The following is a 16,643-nucleotide window of genomic DNA, read 5'->3' as shown; positions in this document are numbered from 1 at the left end:
TTATTGAGGGATTAAATGAGATAAAGTATGTGAAAAGCTTAGCTCACTGCCTGGCACATGGTACCTACCTAAAAAATGTGTCTTCCCTCCCGTTTTATGTCCTGCATGGGTGGGTTAAACAAAAAGTTCTTTTGGCTTGGCAGTTCCTCTGTCTGGGTGCTGGCCTCCTGTTGAATGTCTGACTGCCCGGTGCCATCTTCCAGAAAGGGTAGACATACCCCTCACCCACACCCCTACCCCAGGTTGAGGCTTCGGTGGAAACAAAGTTGGTGAGCCCAGGGGCTACCCTTGAGCCCTTGCTCTAATCCCAAAACCCGGAGCCACAAATACAGTTGATCCTTGAACAAGGCGGGGATTAGGGGCGCTGACCCTCACGCAGTCAGAAATCCATGTACAGCTTTGAGTCCCCTAAAGCTTAACTACCACTAGCTTCCTGTTGACCAGAAGCCTTAAATACCAATAACATAAACAGTCCATCAACACATATTTTGTATGTTGTATGTATTATGTACTCTATTCTTACATAAAGTAAACTGGAGAGAAGAAAACATTAAGAAAATCACAAGGAAGAGAAAATACATTTACAGTACTATACTGTATTGAAAAAAATCCACATATAAGTGGACCCACACAGTGTTCAAACCCGTGTTGTTCAGGGGTCAGCCTTCTTCTGGGAATGGCCTAAAACCGGGGTGATGCCTCTTCCCTGTGCACACACTATGGGAACCGGGGCTGAATGAGCCACTGCAACTTCAGACCTGAAATGGGCAACTATTCGCCCTGCTTTGCTTTTCTGTGTCTTGGGAACAGATTCCAAGAAACTGAGGCTCCTTTAGATGTAGGTTCCCCTCCCCCCACATCCTCTAAAGACATGTATTCACACAATCGACACCATTCTCTTTTGAGCCCTTCCTATGTTCAGGCACTGGGCTAATTGTCCAACACAAGAGAAAAGTGGGCCATATCGTTCCTTAAAGGTGTCTAAACCTACATTACATTTTGGGAAAAGTGATGAGTTACTGGGTCACCTTCTCCATTCGGGTGTGGTCCTCTCTACTCAGGAAGTCCCACCCATGAGGACACTCTGCCTTCCACTGTGACTGCTGAACTGGACTTGGACTAGAATGTTCACTCCTGAATTTCTTTAAGCATCTTAGGCGAGAAATTGTTTGTCTTGCAGCTTCCCTTCTGTCGACCCCGCCCTGCCGGGATGTCATTATCGAAATAGAGGACACCAAACCGTTACTGGCTTCGAAGGTAGGTTTCAGAACTGATCATTGGATAATGTCAGTTTTGTTTTCCAGGTGGCCTAGGCATTGGGCAAATTCAGTCAGACAACCATTCAATGCAATTGAAATAATAATAACCAATCCAGTTGATTGAGGTAGAATAAGGAATCCGAACCTTAAACTCATCAGTAGGTAAGATGACATTATGCAGACTAGTGTTCTCTACCCTGGGTCACCCAGGATACTTAAGATAGGGCCAGGACCTACCCTCCAAGAGGAAGAGGGCCTAGTAGACATCAGTATATTTAAAAAATCTCTCCATGTGATTCTAACATGCAGGTCTCAGAACTATTGGTGTGGACAGTCTGAATGATACCATGTGCTAGAAAGAGAAATTTCAGGAGACAGTTTATAGCATAGAACATTCAGAAGAGGGATGCATGTAGCACAGAGTTTTTTTCCCTACATGAAGGAGAAGTGTCACGGATTTTTACTGACCCAATTTGTCCGGGTATGGGGTATCTTAGATTTTTATACTCACTGTGGTTTTGAAGTGAAGAAATTGGTGGAAATGCTCACTCAGGACCCTGTTTTAGAACCATTCCAACCAATTCTACAAGAAGGAAAGGGAAAGAAAATGTAAAAAGGTCTCAGTCCAGAAAAAAGAAAACATCAAATATCTCCCTGTTTGTGTTGGCATTTAGGATGGACTTTCACAGCATGTTTTAATGTGCAAACTGGCCAAAAAATGCACATGATTGCACTTTAATATGTTATGTCCATAAACAGTACCTTTTAAAAAATTCACTTCCTTCCCACTTCATTAAGCTCACTAACAACTGGACCACATTAAATGTGATCTCCCCCGCCAGCACCGTGCAGCAGTGGATCTGGTTCTATTCCCCAGGAATCGTCCACAGTCACAAATGACAATACCAAATTTGTAAAACGACCACGTTCACTTTGTAAACGACCTCACATATTCCCAACAAAACAGTAGTTGCCTAGGGAGAAATTAAGGATTGTATACATAAGACCTTTTATATACATTTTCACAACCACTCTGGAAAAAAGTGGTTTTAGATCCTGTTCTATAATCTGTCTCCGGTTTTCCTACTTCCCAATGTCAAACAATTCTTATTCATGCCTGCTGTGTACTTAGTAGCCCTACGTGGGGGGATCAAGAAGAATAAGGCCAATCTATGCCGATATTCTCACTCATTTCTTTTTTCTTTTTTTAAGATTTTATTTATTTATTTGACAGAGAGAGACACAGCGAGAGAGGGAACACAAGCAGGGGGAGTGGGAGAGGGAGAAGCAGGCTTCCCGCCGAGCAGGGAGCCCGATGCGGGGCTCGATCCCAGGACCCTGGGATCATGACCTGAGCCGAAGGCAGACGTTTAACGACTGAGCCACCCAGGCGCCCCAATTCTCACTCATTTCTTAATGATAGTTAACAGATGGCTGGGTTACTGTAGCAACACATTGTGCAAGTTTCTTTTACATCCTGGAAACTGAGTTGCAGTCTACCAGGATTGGGGGTGGGAGTATTAGGTAGTATTAGGTAGTATTAGGTAGTATTAGGTAGGTAGTATTAGGAACCACCATCGTTCAGGCAGGTGTCCCCCTTTATCTGCGGTTTCGCTTTCCGTGGCTTCAGTGAGCCGCGGTCAGTGACAGGTCCAGCAGTCCAGAAGCCGATGACCCTCCTTCTGACGAATGGTCAGAAGGTCAGTAGTAGCCTGATGCTACGTCACAGCGCCCACGTCACCCACCTCACGTCACCTCACCGCGCAGGCATTTTATCATCTCACATCATGACAAGAAGGGTGAGTTCAGCACAAGAAGACATTTTGAGAGAGACCCCACATCCACATAACTCACTATGGTATATTGTCATACGTGTTCTGTTTTATTATTAGTTATTATGGATCTCTTACTGTGCCTAATTTATAAATTAAACTTGACCATAGGAATGTGTGTCCAGGACAAAACATAGTATATCTAGGGTTCGGTACTACCCGGGTTTTCAGGCATCTGCTAAAGGTCTTGGAACTTGTGCCCTGCAGCTAAGGGCGGGGGGGGGGCGACAATACTGTAAATGACTTTAATCGGCTTGCTCTGCTAACACTTCGCTGAGGTACTCCGTGTTGGTAAGAAAGGCTGGTTGAAATCGCCCCTAAAAAACTGATTCCACCTGTTTGTCAGGAAAGACAGTACACACATGGATGCAGAGTCAAATGAACCCAGGTGAGCTTTGGAAGAGCCGATAACAAGCTTGCTGCTGGGCATGCATTACATGTACATGTGATGTATGTTTACATCTGCTACCACGGACCCAGTCTGGGCAAATGGAGAGGGTGGGTCAGAATTCACTGTGCTGTTGATGCGAGCTGGAGGCTAGGGCTTTGGGTGACAGTCTCGTGCTCACGGAAACGCACACCGTTACCCTGGGAGAACTATGGGAGTTCTTAAATTGGGCTCAGCACTACCGCAAGAGAGGTGAGAAATAAGTACTTGGGGCAAGCTGATAAGTGTTTGCTGGGCAGCATGGACGTTCCTATGTGGCCTTTTCAACAGTTACCTTCCAATTCCAGTGCTTAAGCAGTATGTCAACAGCAGTCAGCAAAATGGCTTCTCCAAGGACAGTGCATGTATGTATGTATGAGAAGGAAATGCATGAAGCTGCTTGGGCATTGTGGGGACCTCGGGCTAAAGACTGGAATTCTCCTTTCAGATTCCTTCTAATACTAGATTTTGGAGTGAAAGGCGATCTTTAAACAAATATGATTGTTCTAAGTATAAAGGAGACTCTTACCATGGAGATACCATAAAGCAAGTTACTCCCGTTAACTTTTCTGCGTGAACTAATGAGCGGACGGGTGTGAATAAATTCTCCCGTGGTAATCCTAACGTTTAAAATCAGGCATTTGTTTTGAGTTGCGCTTTTAAACTCATGACCTATTCTTTTCTTTGAAATAACTTTCAATAGCTGAAAATAGATGTGAATAAACAGACTTTTAAAATCTTTTTTTAAAAATTCAGGAACCATTCGTGGAACGTGAGTGCGCTTTTGGCATAAAATGCCTCTCTCCAAAATCTCAATCTGGCTATGATTTAACCTCTAATCTTGCTTCGGGATGAATCTACTATAAGGAATTGTTACATCTGCGTGTCTCTCTGCCTCTCTTGGCGGTTCTGTGTGCTGGATAAACGTCAGTCAGAGAACAGTGAGGACGCTTACAGAGGAAGCCCGTGGCCACCGCATACAGCAGCTGTAGGGAGTGCCTGTGATGAGCCGTTCACCCCTCACACGAGACAGCAACTTGGGGTTAGGATTTCAGAAAGGGGGTCTAGGTAGCATCCCTCAGACTGCCCCTGAGAGTGAACTTGGGTGATGTGCCCCCGGCAGCACCAAGGGAAGACCCTAGCTCCCCATCCTCCCTTCTCGTGGGTGTGCCCTGAGACCGGGGGGGTCCTCCATGCAGAAGCTCAAATGGAAGCATTTGACCATGAGAAATTTGACTTCTTAGAGCAATTTTGATGGACGCATCTGTATTTGGTGCTATAACAGAGGCATGGGGAGAAAGCAAGGAAAGGTACCTACCTGATGAAATTGCAGCCATGCTAGCCACAAATATCCCATGACAGGAGTTTTTGAAGGGATAAGAATCAGGCCAAGTTGAGGAATACTTTAGGAGCTAAATGAAATGAAAAGTCTGGGGCAGGCGGATGAGCAGCTGTACTTCCAAGCACCCCCCGCTCCCCCGCCCGGCTTGTGACCACTGTGCCGGCAGCGAGATTCTCTCTCGAAAACATGGGATGTGCGTGGCTACCTCCAACCTTCTCCTTTTAATACTGTTTGTAACTCATTTGCACATTTTCAGAGAAAAAACCGATAAGGTGTGTTTAATTATGAGATCATCTTGAATATTCTAAATAATCCATCAAAAATGTTGATAATATAAAGCATGCATGAAAACTAATTTCTCCCTCTTTCTCTTCAAACCTAATGCTCATGGACTCTCCATATCCATGTGACCTTCTGTGGTTTGCCCTCTTCCTGTGCATAATGTGATAAACAGCTGACAGAAAAGGTAACTATTATACGTGCTTTGCTAGATTGCAGATTCATTTTAGATTTTCTACGTATAGCGGACATGTAAAGAAACTTGTTTTAAATCCAAGGTTGGGTTACTGACTATAAAGGGGAAATAATTGTGTGTTTGTGTACATATATATGGTACACAGATGAGAAGTAGCTTTTCTTGAGTGTGCAGTGAGTGGGTCTGATGACGCTCTATTCTTGTCAAAAATCTGAGTGGAATTTATAGCAGCCTTTTATAAACTACAGGCTTCTGCAATTCAAAAATGTTTGATGAGTGACTCTGATATGTGGTCTCCTCTGTGCAACTGAGAACCACGCATCTAAACCAGAGGTTCCGCACACTGGCTGCACGTTGGAATTGCCTGGGGAACTTATGAAAGCATATTGGACGCCCAGGACTCACCCAAGGATGGGCTGGGAGCTACTGATCTAAAGGACCCGGAATGCCTCCCTACTTTTATTTCACATTTTATCATTTTTTAATATATTTTTTAAGATTTATTTATTTATCTGAGAGAGAGAGAGCATGAGCAGGGGGAGGGGCAGTAAGAGAGGGAGACAAGCAGACTCCCCGCTGACTGGGGAGCCGGATGCAGGGCTCCATCCCAGGACCCCAAGACCATGACCTGAGCCGAAACCAAGAGTTGGGACGCTTAACCAACTGAGCCACCCAGGCACCCCACATTTTATCATTTTTAAAGCTCTTTCTCCTAATGATCTTATCTGAAACAACTCTCTGGAGTAGATGGAGATAGGTAGTGTTGTTATCCCACTCAGTGGATCAAGAAATTGAGGCTCAGAGAGATCGGGCAACTTGCCCAAGCCAATACAACTTGTAACAGGAGGGTATGGCTTATAGGAAAGGATGGGACTTGAATTAGAACCAGGTTTTCCACCGCTCAGCTTAGCTTTGTTTTATAATGGAGTGCTGGCTAAAACAGTTAAAGAAATGAGATAGTAGAAAGCATATATAGGAGTTTTATCTGTATATATAAATATCAAGTGAACAGGATAAAAAAGTAAAACCAGACTAATGATCAGGTTGTGTCTATAGAATGGAAGCAATCATCTAGGATAGCGGTGGGCGTTTGAGCCAGACACATTTCACCGGCCGCCAACGATGGTCCTTTCCCCTGCAGCTTCTGGGTGAAAGAATGGTGAATGCTGAATCCATTGTACATGTCAACAAAATCCTATCCTGTCCCCTCGTTCAGGTTCAGAAGTACCTATTTCTCTTACCCATGACATGTGGGTTTTCCTGCATTGATTAGAAACCCATGTCAACACTAAAGATTATTCCATTTTGATGTGTCTTTTATTAGGAGGAAGAAATCATTGACTGGTGGAGTAAATTTTATGCTTCCACAGGGGAACATGAAAAATGTGGACAATATGTTCAGAAAGGCTATTCCAAACTCAAGGTACCTGGGCCTGTACTGCTGTGGGTGAGGGATCAGCATCCACTAAAACTGACCAAAAGGCCCAATGGAGGGACTGATGGGGAAGGGCCAGTCCTCTTGCGGGGGGCTTCGCCTTTGCCAAGATGCCAGGAGCCCGAGGACAGCTGTTGATTTATGGTTATGTGACTGCCACTTGGGGGCTTGGGGGCATCTGATAGAGGGTTGGGAATTGACATCACACTGATTAGGCCAACAATTATCCAGTTCGACCCAGGGAATCCTAAAAGTCATGCTCTTACAGAACAGCATGCAACGCCAACATGCCTTATTCTGTCTTCCAAACGGGCATCTGTTTCACTAGCTGAAAAGTTGATTCTGTTACATGGATGTAACATTCCATCAGAACCGTGGGTGCATGTGTCCAGGAAGAAGGCGAACTGTTGAGCTAGAGAGATCTGGCTACCTCTGATCTCCTGGGTTAATGTTTTGAGTTTCCAACTCTTCATTCCGGTTTTTAGTCTGTAATTAATGTGCTTAAGTAGAAGCAAATGCTAACGTTTTCAGAACATTGCATGGGAGAAAAAAAATCTTTAAAATGAGAAATATCTAGCCATTAAAATGATTTTCCCCATCAAAGTAGAAAAACCCCACATATTTCCATGTTATCATCATAACATCTCAGTGAAGCTTAAGAAACACCAGCATGCAAAGAACCACTAATTTAGAAAAAGGATCAAACTGGTGGAGTAGATCAGTCCCAAATCCACCCTCCCTCCCACCTTCCTTCCCTCCTTCTCATTCTTGTTCCTCCTCTTCTTCTGGTTTTTTATGGAGGTATAATTTACATACAATAAACGACTCCATTCCATGGGCTGTGGTGATGGTACACATCTATGTGAACCACCTCCCAGAACAAGGCAGAGAACATTTCCATCACCACAGAGAACTCCTGTGCACCCGTTCCCAGCCAATTATCCACTGCCTCTCATCCTGCCCGGAGGCAGCTGATCTGGTTTCGTCACCATGGGCTGCTTTGGCCTGTTTTTATACTCTAGAAATGGGCTCATACTGTATGGATTTGGTGTGTGTGTTTGGCTTTTCTAGCCCAACACTGTCATTTTGAGATCCATCCCACTGTCCTGTGTATCAGTCGCTTGTCCCTTCTTACCTGAGCGGTGGCTCACTGCATGGCTGTTCTGCTGTGTGGGTGTCCCTTCTCCTGACGAGGAAGCTGCTGCAGACCTCCTCGTACCGTGTGGACGTGTTTCCGTTTTTCCTGGATAAATACTTAGGAATGCAGTCTCTGCATCATAGAATAGCTGGATATTTAACTCAAGAAGAAACTGCCAGATGTTTTCCCCAAGTGCTTGTAGCCTTCCACACTCCTGCCAGTGATGGGAGGGTTCCAGCGGCCCCATCCACATGCCCAGGCCCACTTGGTATTGCCGGGCTTTTTGATTTTAGACTCCTCCTGTGTTCTAATGGGAAATTAAGAATCTGTGGATGGTTTTCAGATATACGACTGTGAACTAGAGGATGTAACAGAATTTGAGGGTCTGACAGACTTCTCGGATACTTTCAAACTGTATCGAGGCAAATCAGATGAAAATGAAGACCCTTCTGTGGTAGGAGAGTTTAAGGTGAGTAAAAGGTGGGGTTTTGTGCTGTTTCAAATCCACCTTTAATTTCTTTATAGACCTAGGATAAAGGATGACCAGCCCCTGGGGCAGGGACACGTCCTCTGCCATCTGAGGGATGCTAGAAGCTGATGACAAGGAAAAGGGCCACTGGGGTCAGGGGTAGAACCTTCCAAGTTATTCTCTGCACCTTTTTTTCGCCCTGCCCAAGCCATCCAAGCCTGGGCCCTGCGATTCAGCCTCTCCAAGCCCCATCCCACCGCCTCCTCGCAGGCCTTCCTCGGGCGCTTCCCGACTGATGGTCCTCGCCACCTTTCTGTCCTGCTCCAGTCCATTCCCCACGCTGCCCAGTGTGATCGTGGCTCTGGTCTACCGAAAGATGCTGGGTTTTCCACGGCTCAAGTCTCAACTCCTTCCTCAGGCAGAGCTGGCCTTTCCCGAGCCACTGGGCGCCCTGGCCGCCCCGTCCTGCCGCTCAGGACCACTCCCCGGCCCCAGACACACCTCGTCCTCTCACGACTCGGAGCCTTGGGACAGCCTCTTCTGCCTTCCCTCCCTGTGGTCTGACCAACTCCTACTCATCCTTTTCAAGGCCGGCTCCAGTGCCCCATTCTTTGTGAAGTGTGCCCTGGGCGCTTCCGGCGGAGGACTCACCCCCACCCTGGGCTCCCGCGGCTCTGGTGCCCCAGCCACCATTAAAGCACCTTGCAGCGGGCAGGGGTCAGCTGTGGCACCTGCCCCTCCCTCCGACGGCGGGGGCGAGTCCCGGGCAGCGGTGCTCCTGCCGCTCACCCTTCCCCACAGCAGCCGGTCTGCCCCCGCCGCGCTCTCCACGGCCCCGTCCCTGCCGCGTCCCAGCAGGCGATCCAAGAAGGCCCGAGAGGCAGACCTGTCTCACATCCCAGTGCCAGACTGGGTTTCCTGAGTTCATGTTTGGGTCCCCAGTACCTGGCACAGAGGGTAGGAAGTGCTTACTACACACCGCTTTGCTCAGTGAGACCCCCCACGGGGTCTGAATCCAACGGGACGCTTTCTCTTGTGCTGACTAAAGCTGGTTTCAGGATAAGGTTTATGGCCTGACAAGCTGGCCTGCTGGCTCTACTCATTCAGGGAACATTCCTTGCACCCCGGCGACATGCCCAGCCCTGTGTTAGGTCTTGGAGATAGAGTGATGAACAAGACATACTTCCCACCCTCAAGAAGCTCCCAGTCTCATGAAGGGGTGACGCCAGAAAAGGGATATCATCCTTTGTACATGAGTGGGTCTAAAAAATAATCACTTTTATTCCAATCTTCAAAATACGTTCGGAGTTTCACTCCTCACCCCTTCCTTTGCCACCATACTGACCAACTCTTGCCTAGATGTGTGCCTGGTCTCCCTGCTTCGCCCTGCCCCTTCTTCTCCCCTGTGATCTGTTCAACACTTCCCTTACCATCACTTCACATTCCCCACTGGAATTACACAAAGTGTAATCGACATTATTTCTTTCACAAAAGGCAGCCCTGGCCACCCAACCCCCCGGCCCCAGCGGCTGCCCCTGAGTGTATACTGGGAGGGCAGGAACCCTCTGCCCAGGCCACCGCGGCCCTTGTGAGGACATCTGTGTGTCTCTCCCTTAGGGCTCCTTTAGAATCTACTCCCTGTCGGATGACCCCAGCGTGCCGGCCCCTCCCAGGCAGTTTCGGGAATTACCTGACAGCGTCCCACAGGAATGCACGGTTAGGATTTACATTGTTCGAGGCTTAGAGCTCCAGCCCCAGGACAACAATGGCCTGGTAAGAGTTTGAGTGTGGGGCCTTCTCCTGTAGCAAGATAATTACAGTCATCAGCGACAATAATTGTCATGTGCTTTCTTTTGGGGCGTCTGTTATCTCACTAGGGGGAAAGATACTCTATCCAAACAATGTATTCAGGAGGATTGTCCCAACGGGGATTTATCTAAGAGCTTGAAGGGGCTTTGGATCTTCTGGTTCATGCTTCTCATTTTACAGATGTGACCTCAAGGAGATTTGCTGGGTCCCTCCTCCCTGCCACGCCTCTTCACCCCACAGGGCTTCTCTGCAGGTGGCTGGCTGGGTGCCGTGGGCGCCCCAGCCACCAGCTTTTCGTCAGGGTGGGAGTGGGTGGGAGGCTCCCCTGAGTCTGCCCCAGAAACTGCCTTGAACTTGCACCCCATGGTGACACAGCTTGCCATCTGTTTTGTCCCCGCAGTGTGACCCTTATATAAAAATAACACTGGGCAAAAAAGTAATCGAAGATCGAGACCACTACATCCCCAACACCCTCAACCCGGTTTTCGGCAGGTAACGAACATTTCCAAATGTTTGTCTGTCATTCAGTTTTCATGGCTTCTGTGGTGAGGATGTGACATGTGCCAAGCTCTGTTCTAGGGCCCGAAACCGTGACTACAAACTGGACAAACATTTTAGGCAGCAGAGCAGGTAGTAAGTACGTGAGCACACACCTGCAAGTGAAAGGTGCCGTGGAGAAAATAAAGCCAAGTCATGAGATGGGCTTCTCTGAGAGAGATTTGCTCTGAGCCCGGGAGGTCGAGGGGGCAAGGGGGCCGGGGAGGGGGTGGCACAAGGCCCGGAAGTCCAATAAGTTTGTGAGTTCTAGACAAGGAGGACAGGCAGCGTGACTTCCTGTAGCAACATGTTGGTTCTCCCTCCTTGAAGCCAGCTGGGGCTCTGTCCTCTGGGACATTCTGATTCTACCATTTTGATCCAGCAAATGGATTAATGACGCTGCTAGCAAAACTGAGGAGAGGGCAGAAAGTGATGGGGTCACAATGCCCCTCTGTCTCCTTTTCCTGAAGACTCTTGAAAAAGCTGTGGTTTCTTCATAGTTGCCACTTTAGACTTGTTTCTGGGCTGTCACACTAATATCATCCAGGGGAAGGAGATCATTCTGGAGAAGGCAAATCCACAGCACCTCTAAAGGGGACCCATATTTTTCAGCTATCAAGTGCTATCCACATTTAATAATAGCTAATATTTGCTGGTGCACACCCTCTGCTGAGCCATTTATATGAAACATCTCAGAAATGTCACCACTCTGAGGTGCTCTCGTTCATCCCCGTGTGACAACAGAAGAAACTGAGGCATAGAGTGAACCAGTGCCACATGTGCTTGGCTGGTAAAAGGCAGAGTCAGGGTTGGAACCCGGGCCATCTGACTGCAGCAGCTGTGTGGTACCCACACTGAGGCTCTGTGGCGGCCACCATCTCATTTTCACGTTCACGTGCAGCCTGTCTGCGGGAGGTGAGGGAAACGTGGTGCCAGACTCTGTCGCCAGAGCTAGCACATGCTAGAGCCAAGACTGAGGTGGAAAGTCCCGACCAAGCCCCAGCTTTTCCAACACCCCCGGGAAGGCTTCGTATTCATGGCAAGATATAAATGTGTAGCATGAATGTTCTTTGTACAAAACACTGGTGAAAACGGTGTTATTTTCCCAGAACCTTGCCAAACAGGAGAATACTTTGTTCTTGTTTGATGTGTGGCCTGTATTTTCATTTCTGGCTTGACCATCTTGCCCATCCTCTTCTTTTCTACTCATGTTTGTTGGTTTGTGTCCTTATGCATTCTCTCCTGTGCGCGCGCACACACACCCCCCTGAAGTCTTTGTCACTCAGAGCCTCTCAGGTTCACACACGCTGTTCTCCCTCCCACATACTCACACCCTGTGACATATGCACACACAGGACCTCACACTCACTCAGCTCCTGGGCACACTCCTGCGCGCGCACACACACACGTGCACACACACACGTGCACACACACACACAAACACCCCTCTGCTGCACACCCCAAAGCTGCATGCCGGGGCCAGGGAATGGAAGTAATCCTCTGGCACGGCAGTATGATCATTTTCCTTTTCTTCCGCTGATCCAGCCCTGAGGTCTAGACAGGAAAAGGCACGCAGGGCAGGAAGGAGGGCTCCATGTGAGGGAGACGGGGAAGCAGGGGAAAGCCAGCGTTTACGGCCGACAGGCAGCCCCATCTGAACCGCGCGTCTCAGAGGAGCCAAGCACAGGCTTAATTAAGTGGCAGGAAAAGTCTTGCTCTGAGCCACCCTGGGAGGAAGTGATGCTGTCAGGCTCTGCTCGGCCAATCCGTGCCTGGTGTGTGGGCAGAATCCCCCTCCCTGAGGAGATCCTGGCTCTGCAGCTCTTTGTCTCTGGCCTCAGTCTTACAGGGCTGACTTCCTTCTCAGCAGAGACCCTCAGGGATCCGGGGAATTCAGAAAGGAGCAACCTTTCCTATGTGCTTATCAGCATATTCTTATCCCATCATAGCAACATCCAGATCAGAGTTCAACAGAATGTATGTCTTTTTTTTTTTTTTTAAGATTTTATTTGAGAGAGAGAGAGCAAGCACATGAGAGGGGGGAGGGTCAGAGGAAGAAGCAGACTCCCTGCTGAGCAGGGAGCCCGATGTGGGACTCGATCCCAGGTCCCCAGGATCATGACCTGAGCCGAAGGCAGTTGCTTAACCAACTGAGCCACCCAGGCGCCCAGAATGTATGTCTTCTATAGAATGTTAATTGGTGTTCCAAGAAAAAAAGTATTGTTCATCAAACCGAGACACCTGGGTTAAAAAAGAATAACTGCAGGACTTCTCTGAGCCTTTAGTTTGACCAGAGACACTCCAAAAGAAGTGGTTTTCAACCATATTTGACCAAAGAATTCTTTTTCTCAAGGGACACATATTACGTCTCCTTTGGAATCCAGTTCTAAAAATGTGATACTATGGGGCACGTGTGGATTCAGGGCTTCATGTGTAGTCATGATTCATGCGCCTTTTCTCATGTGGCTACCTGCCTCTTGCAGGCCCCTGCCTGGCTACAGCCATCTAGAGAAGCCACTGAGATTTATCCAGGAGACATCCTGGAAGCTTTCCTCCAGGGCCCCAATGGCACACATCCTTCTGCCCAAATGGATTAACATTCCTGGCTTTGGGGGCCAGAACCAGTCCACACAACTGAGTGCAAGGAGAATGGGGGAGGGATGGGAGAGGCCTCTGACAGTTTTCCTTCAACCAAATTTTTTTTTTTTTTAAAGATTTTATTTATTTATTTGAGAGAGAGAGAATGAGAGAGAGCACATGAGAGGGGGGAGGGTCAGAGGGAGAAGCAGACTCCCCGCCGAGCAGGGAGCCCGATGCGGGACTCGATCCAGGGACTCCAGGATCATGACCTGAGCCGAAGGCAGCCGCTTAACCAACTGAGCCACCCAGGCGCCCTCAACCAAATTTATTGAGCACCTACTACGGGACCCATTACCTGTGTGGATGGTACAAATATAGAACCAAACCTCGCCCATCGGGAGCTTGTGCCTTTCCTGTTTATCATCCTTTCAGAACCTACACCACGCTGCTCACCCGCCATGGGAAGTACTCTTTATCTTTATCTCAGATGTGTTTGCATTTTAATATGGATTCCAAAGAAAAGCATATGGCAGACCACAGGGCCTGGGTGGAGGCACTGAGCCTTCTTGGCCCCTTGCACATCCCACCTTGTTGGTGCATACCACTCACCATCCCCTGCCCTGTGCTCTTGTGGGGGCATCAGGGATGTTCCGTGGGGTAGTGGTCTCTGTTGAGGCAGAGGGAACGTAGCAGGGGCACAGATAGGGGGCTGTAAATCAGGGTGCTGTGTCTTACTAATCTCCCAGCTGGGCAGAGATGCCTGGGTGCCCCAGTTAATAGGCATGTGATGATAATGTTAATAAGATTATAATGAATAACTAATATTATCATAGCTACTGGGTTTTCAGCGATGCAGTCATGCCAGATGTTTTCTAAACATTGCTCCACCTGACCCTTAGAACAACACGGGATGGTAGGTATTCCTGTCACTATTTTACAGATGAGAAAGCTGAACACAGGGAAGGGAGCTAACTGGCCGAGGGCCCCACAGCTAGTAAGCAGCAGGGTTGGGATTCAAACATAGATATTTAAAGCTGTGCTCTTCCCCTGAGCAAGCATATAACTTTGTATTGTTCTTATTACTAACATGGACTGCTTGTCAAGTGCCCCCACCCACTGCCCCCCCCCCCAACCTGGCTGTCCCGGTCACCATGTTCTCCTCCAGCCGTCAGGACCACCACCTGGGGATTCTCTGCACAAAGCCCTGGGTTTTTGTTTTTTGTTTTTTTTTTTTGGGGTTTTTTTTGTGGGTTTTTTTTGAGGGGCCTACATAGAATCATGGATAGTCTAACCTTGCATTTGTTTATTTAGAATGTACGAACTGAGCTGCTACTTACCTCAAGAAAAAGATCTGAAAATTTCTGTCTATGATTATGACACCTTTACTCGTGATGAAAAGGTGGGAGAAACAATTATTGATTTGGAAAACCGATTCCTTTCCCGGTTTGGGTCCCACTGCGGCATACCTGAGCAGTACTGTGTGTAAGTTGCTTGGGCCACAGATGTAGATAATTTGCTCCATCCGACATCAGTACGTGGGGAAGCCTTGGTTCTCTGCTTCAGTGCCTGTCTTCCCTGAGCCCCTGCTCCTTTGAGTCAGATACATATTGTTTTTAATAACAGGACTATCTTCGGGAGAATAGGGACATAGCATTGCCCCCACCCCCCACCCCTGATGAATTTTGTGATGTCCGTCTTTCCCTAAGTGCTGTTTGGCATCTTCCTACAATATCTAATGAGATACAGCTTGCAATTTCTAGTTTCTAAGCTTGCTTTTGTGATTACAGTGTGTAGGCAAACCCCTCATTCTTATGGAGGAGGAAATTGCGGGGAGGAGGGAAAGGATCCATTGGCTGAGGCCAAAGTAATTGTGGATTTTAGGTCTGAAATAGATTTCTAGACAAGAGCCAGAGGGTAGAGCACAGTCCCTGCTCCCTCGTTACGTGGGCACGTCTGTAAGTATATGAGCATATGCGTGTGAATCCAGGAAGGACCTGTGTGCCCACGGTAACTCTGGGTGTGGAATGTTCTTCACAGTTCTGGAGTAAACACCTGGCGAGATCAGCTGAGACCAACACAGTTGCTTCAAAATGTAGCCAGATACAAAGGCTTCCCACCACCCATCCTTTCTGAAGATGGAAGTAGAATCAGATATGGAGGGCGAGACTATAGTTTGGATGAATTCGGTAAGTGCATAACCAGAGACCGCAAGCTGGTTACAAAGTATAGCAACCCATCTCTATTGCTAGGTCCGCTTTGGGGGCGGGGGGTGGGGGGGAATGGGCGGAGCGGTGCCCTAATTATACCACAGGAGCCTCCGCACACATGACTGTCTAACAAAAGCCCCATTATAGCAGAGTTCTGCTGTCTTGTCGCGTCAAAGTGTACACATTTTCTTGTCTGTCTTATGTTTCACTTGACCTTTTTAGGTCATAGCCATTTGCGCTTTGAACACACGGTTCTAGTAATGAACTACTTTCTATGTAATGCATAATTAGCTCATAATTTAGCTCAAAAGTGCTCAGGTGGTAGTGCAAGAATTTCTCTCCCAGGCTTAGTCCATCGTTCTTCCAGCCCTTCTCTGAGAAGGGCCAGGGATGCGGGGGGTTGATTTGAAGAATCTTCTGAGTTCACATCTGGCCCACATCTGAGCTTGGGATCTTGCGCTTTCTCCGGCAGTAATTTATAATACAATCTGTCCTGACACATCTACGACAAAGCCTGAAGGAAGCTTAATAGAGCATAAGAGCTACAGTGTTATTCAGTGTTTTGTAGGGAGGGAGGCTTCCCAGAGCGGGTGGCAGTGGGGCTTGCCTTGGAGGGCGCACAGGGTCTCCAGGGGGGGCTGAATACAGCCCCATGGCAGTAAAAGTGCTTTCCTGATCCTCAACTGTTTATTCTCAACATTGCAAGGAACTGTGTTTTGTCCTTCCATTTGAAGAGGACTGAGTCAATACCAGGGATGATGAGATACTTAGGAACTGTTGATGTTGCTGTCAACATAAGAACTTGCAAAAGGGATTGGGAATTAACTGGCAAGCAACTTGGCCTTATTTAAGAGTACCCCCAAATAAACAACTCCCCCCAGACTGTCTCAGTAACAAGGCTATTGTTACCTAACAAATCACCCCACAACTTAGCGGCTGAAAAACACCCATTTTGTTTTGCTCATGGTTTTGCAAGTCAGGAATTCAGGAAGGGCTCACTGGGCAGTTCTCACCTGAGTAGCCCATGTGGTTGGTCGCTCTCAGATGTTAGAAGGGCTATGGTTATCCAAAGGCTTGACGGAGCGGGGTGTCCAGGATGGAGGTGGGGGGAGGTGTCCTGGATGGAGGTGGGG

General features: G+C 47.9%; 1 protein-coding gene across 2 annotated transcripts in view; it reads left to right on the top strand.

Annotated features, from left to right (window-relative positions):
- MYOF (myoferlin) overlaps positions 1–16,643 on the top strand; it is a 160,004-nt gene that overhangs the window by 125,643 nt on the left and 17,718 nt on the right. Inside the window, exons 38-46 of one of the 2 annotated variants that reach the window (XM_032432325.1) lie at positions 1,181–1,257; positions 3,827–3,883; positions 5,315–5,326; positions 6,660–6,758; positions 8,252–8,377; positions 9,995–10,150; positions 10,587–10,678; positions 14,615–14,785; positions 15,341–15,489. In XM_032432325.1, the coding sequence (XP_032288216.1) occupies positions 1,181–1,257; positions 3,827–3,883; positions 5,315–5,326; positions 6,660–6,758; positions 8,252–8,377; positions 9,995–10,150; positions 10,587–10,678; positions 14,615–14,785; positions 15,341–15,489 (939 nt within the window). The remainder of the gene's footprint in view (positions 1–1,180; positions 1,258–3,826; positions 3,884–5,314; positions 5,327–6,659; positions 6,759–8,251; positions 8,378–9,994; positions 10,151–10,586; positions 10,679–14,614; positions 14,786–15,340; positions 15,490–16,643) is intronic. The other variant, XM_032432326.1, reaches the window with a different exon arrangement.

This window comes from Phoca vitulina, unplaced genomic scaffold, assembly GCF_004348235.1.
Source record: "Phoca vitulina isolate PV1807 unplaced genomic scaffold, GSC_HSeal_1.0 scaffold48, whole genome shotgun sequence".
Taxonomy (NCBI): Eukaryota; Metazoa; Chordata; class Mammalia; order Carnivora; family Phocidae; genus Phoca; species Phoca vitulina.
This window is presented reverse-complemented; position numbering and strand designations above follow the sequence as displayed.